This window comes from Hipposideros armiger, unplaced genomic scaffold, assembly GCF_001890085.2.
Source record: "Hipposideros armiger isolate ML-2016 unplaced genomic scaffold, ASM189008v1 scaffold_15, whole genome shotgun sequence".
In the NCBI taxonomy this organism is placed as follows: Eukaryota; Metazoa; Chordata; class Mammalia; order Chiroptera; family Hipposideridae; genus Hipposideros; species Hipposideros armiger.
Window position 1 is genome coordinate 5,763,087 of NW_017731365.1, and position 3,752 is coordinate 5,766,838.

The 3,752-nt window shown below is 39.0% G+C and overlaps 1 protein-coding gene and 1 pseudogene across 1 annotated transcript in view; both read right to left on the reverse strand.

The window, feature by feature from the left end:
* CFAP70 (cilia and flagella associated protein 70) overlaps window positions 1-3,752 on the reverse strand; it is a 75,336-nt gene that overhangs the window by 3,124 nt on the left and 68,460 nt on the right. The window contains 1 exon segment of the mRNA XM_019624075.1: window positions 3,527-3,628. Coding sequence (XP_019479620.1) covers window positions 3,527-3,628 — 102 coding nt within the window.
* On the reverse strand, window positions 2,670-3,047 carry LOC109371743 (UPF0729 protein C18orf32 homolog pseudogene; annotated as a pseudogene).

Consider the following 3,752-nt stretch of genomic DNA (forward strand, 5'->3'; position numbering starts at 1 on the left):
TCCATCATGACAACACTCTGTGTCACACATCGCTCTGGTATACAGCAATCTCTGTCAAATAAAAACATTACAGTGTGTCCTCATCCACCTTATTCAATGGATCTGGCACCGTGCGACTTCTGGCTCTTCCCCAAAGTCAAAATGATTCAGGACATCAAGGCAGCCACGACAGCGCAACTAAAGACACTTTTGAAAAAGGACTTCCAGAATTGCTTCAGAAAGTGGCAAGAATGATTAGATAAGTGTATTTGAAGCAAGGGGGAGTATTTTGAGGTGGGATTAATGGCAATGTATCTTTTAATAATTTTTTTTATTTAAACATTTACCATATTGTTTGATCACACCTCATGTACTCATTTTCTTGATTATCCTTTCCTTGGGTGGCCTTGCTTTCTCTTTACTATTTTCTTGATTTAAATGCTTAATTCATTGATTTTTCCACCCCCTTTTCTAATATATGTGTTTAAGGCTATAAATTACCCTCTCTATATTGCTTTAATTGTATCCCATAGTTCCAGTGTATAATGGCTTTATTTTCATTCAATTCCATTTCAATTATCTACTGAAGTGTAATAAACCACTCCAAAACTTAATGTTTTAACACACAATATATTATTTCTCATAATTCTATGGGCAATCTGAGCCATTCTTCTTCTGATGTTTCCTGGGATCACTCATGCAGCTGTAGTCATCTGACAATTTGGTTAGGGCTGGAGGGGCCAAGATGGCCTCACTCAAAGAGTGAGGTTATCTGTTGGCTGGGGTGCTTCAGTTCTCCTCCAATAGGCTAAACTCAAAGTCCAATGGACTTTGAGACTCCTATAGGCTAAACTGGGCTTTTTTTATCCCCAGAGTTTTAGGAGAGCAAGAGCAGTAGCTGCAAGACTCTTAAAGGCCTAGTCTCTAAGAACTCACATAATGTCATTTCCATCATAGTCTACTGATCAAAGTAAATCACAAGTACAGCTTAGATTCCAGGATATAGAGAAATGAGGAGACCCCACATCTTGATGAGAGGAGTGATAATATCACATTGCAAAAGGTGTGGACATGAAAGCATAATCAAATGGGGGCTATTATTGTAAAAATCTACTAAATGGCCGGTTTTAGTTTTCTATTGCTGTGTAACAAATTACCACAAACTTCGTGGCTTAAAACAAAACCCATTTATCATCTCACAGTTTCCACTGGTCAGAAGTTGGCATGGCTCAACTGGTTCTCTGCTTAGGATCTCACAAGGCCCAAATCAAGGTGTCATCAGGGCTGGGTTCTTATCTGGAATCTACTTCCAAGCTCATTCAAGTTGTTGGCAGAATTCAATTCCTTGTACTTGCAGGATGGAGGTCCCCAATTCCTTGATGGCTGTGAGCAGGGAGTGCTTTCAGCTTCTGCAGGCCACCCACATTCCTTGAAATGTGGTCTCTCCCCATTTTTAAGCTAATTGTGTGTTGAATCTTTCTTGTGCTTTTAACCTCTCTTACTTCCCTTCACAGGCCTATATTAGTGTTTGATGGAATTATCTTGGGAGATCATCTTCAGAATTCTACCTACCACAAACAATTGTCTTATGATTTTCTCTTTGATCCATGAATTAATTACAAGCATGTTTTTAAGTTTACAAATGTATGAGTCTTGAGGCCTATCTTTTCTTTGTCAATTTATAATTTTATTGTAGTGTCATTTATATGTATTTAGTGAATCTTTCTTTGTGTTCTAGCATATGATCAACTCTTATGAATAGCTCATTTGTCCTTGAAAACAATATGTATTCTTCAATTGTTAAGTGCAGAATTCCATATTGGTGTTTGAGCTCAACCTTGTTGTTTTATTTAAATCTTACATAGCCTTAATTTTTTTCCTATTAGACCTATCAGTCTCTAGGAGAAGTGTATTAACACCTTCCATTTTGACTCTTTTACTTTCAAGACAAAGAAAGTGAGACCCAGAAACCCACAGCTAGTAGTGACAGAGCTGGGGTAAGGATGTAGGTATGTCTTATATTGATATTCAGGAAGAGAAAATTCAGTAATTTTTATTTTGTTCATTTCTCTTACATTCACAATACTCCCTGTAAGTTTGGTGTCATATTGGCCAATGGAAAGCTGAGGGCCAATCTCATTATTCCCAATTTGATTTTAGGCTGACATGCAAGTTATTTAAGCAAGTTATTTAGTTATGGGAGAGTTATTTTCTATAGGTAAAGCAGTTATTACAAGCTCCCACAATACCCCCCACCTGATTTCCCATCTACATCAAGGATAAGCACCCTCCACCAGCAGTTCAATAAGAAGAAAGGATTCAGAAAGCCTCGTACAGCATCTTCCTCATTGGTCTTTCACCTTGTTTTACATTCTGATACAATAGCACTTCCATTAAAAAAAAATTATCTTGAAATGAAAACTACTGGGTTGTGAAAAAAGTCATGACGCATTTTTGCAATGAAAAAACAGAAAAAATACATCATGACTTTTCCGACAACCCAATACTTTAATGAAAAAGGAAATCAGGAATGAGGTCATTAAATATAACTAACTACATTTTAAATGTAAATACCATGTATTTTATGATTAGTATCAGGTAAATATCTAAGCTATCTACCCCAAATTCTGGTCTCAGAAAAAAGTCAGAGACAATTACAAAGAAGATGCTTCATAGTATCAGGTCCATTTTTAAAACAATAGGATCTTCTGGGAAAATTGCTTTAGTCTGTCAGAGATATCTGTTGGTCCTTTTGTTGGTAATCCATTTATATCTGTACCTTATAGCCTACTTTGCCTTTATTTTTATAACTGGGGTCTTATTTAACTTTTCTAGGCCATATACAACTTACAAAGGGGGAAATTAGAGGGTATGTGTATGGCTTCAGGAAGTTTTTGTAGATCCAAGCATAATTGGAATGACTATACAAGGAATGCTTACCATTGTCCCAGGCTGGGGCTCCTAAATATGAGAGCATAGGCAGGCAGGGAGAGGCACCCAGGAGGGCAGAAGGAGAACTGCTCACTGCCCCCAAGTCTAATCTGCAATCCCACTGCATGGTCAGTCACTGCCGTTGCACAGCTCCCCACTGAGTGTTCATAACCCCAACCCTAGACCAGGTTCTGATCCCTACAGCCTCCTTCCTCTTGAGGCAAGCCACACACTGGGCTGGGTTTGATTAGCACAGCCTTGGCTGGGCCTGTTGAGTATAGCAGGGAGCCTAGCCCACCCAGAACCCCCCAGCTGGCAGTTAGCCCTGGCCTAACCCCACTCCCACTCATCCATGACCACCAAGCCCAAATGACTCACTCTCATTTTTAGAATCTCCTTTCCAGATAAACACACCTGAGTATATGATTTTTAAGCACATTCCAAGTACAGGCTTCCCAGATTCAGCCCCTCCTTCATCATTTATATAATAATCAAATCTGAAGCTCATCAAATCTCAACAGTCATGCATTAATGGCCATGCCACTATCTCTTGCTTTACTTGGTCCTTTACCTTTTTTCCCTAAAAAAGCATTGTGTAAGAATGGTAAACACTTACTTTCAGGCTGACCAGAGCCAGATATGCCCATACTTCAGCATTGTAGTTGTTCAATGCATTAGCTTCAGAGAGAGCATCCTCTGCCTCCATGATCTCCTCCAGCTTGATGAAAAAGAAGACGTGTGAGTTAAGTCAATGTAGTTTTCCTTGCCAGATGGAGTCAGCTTAGCTGGAAACACTATGTCCAAATAACATTGGTTTATGTGACCATACCAATGGCTGTCAG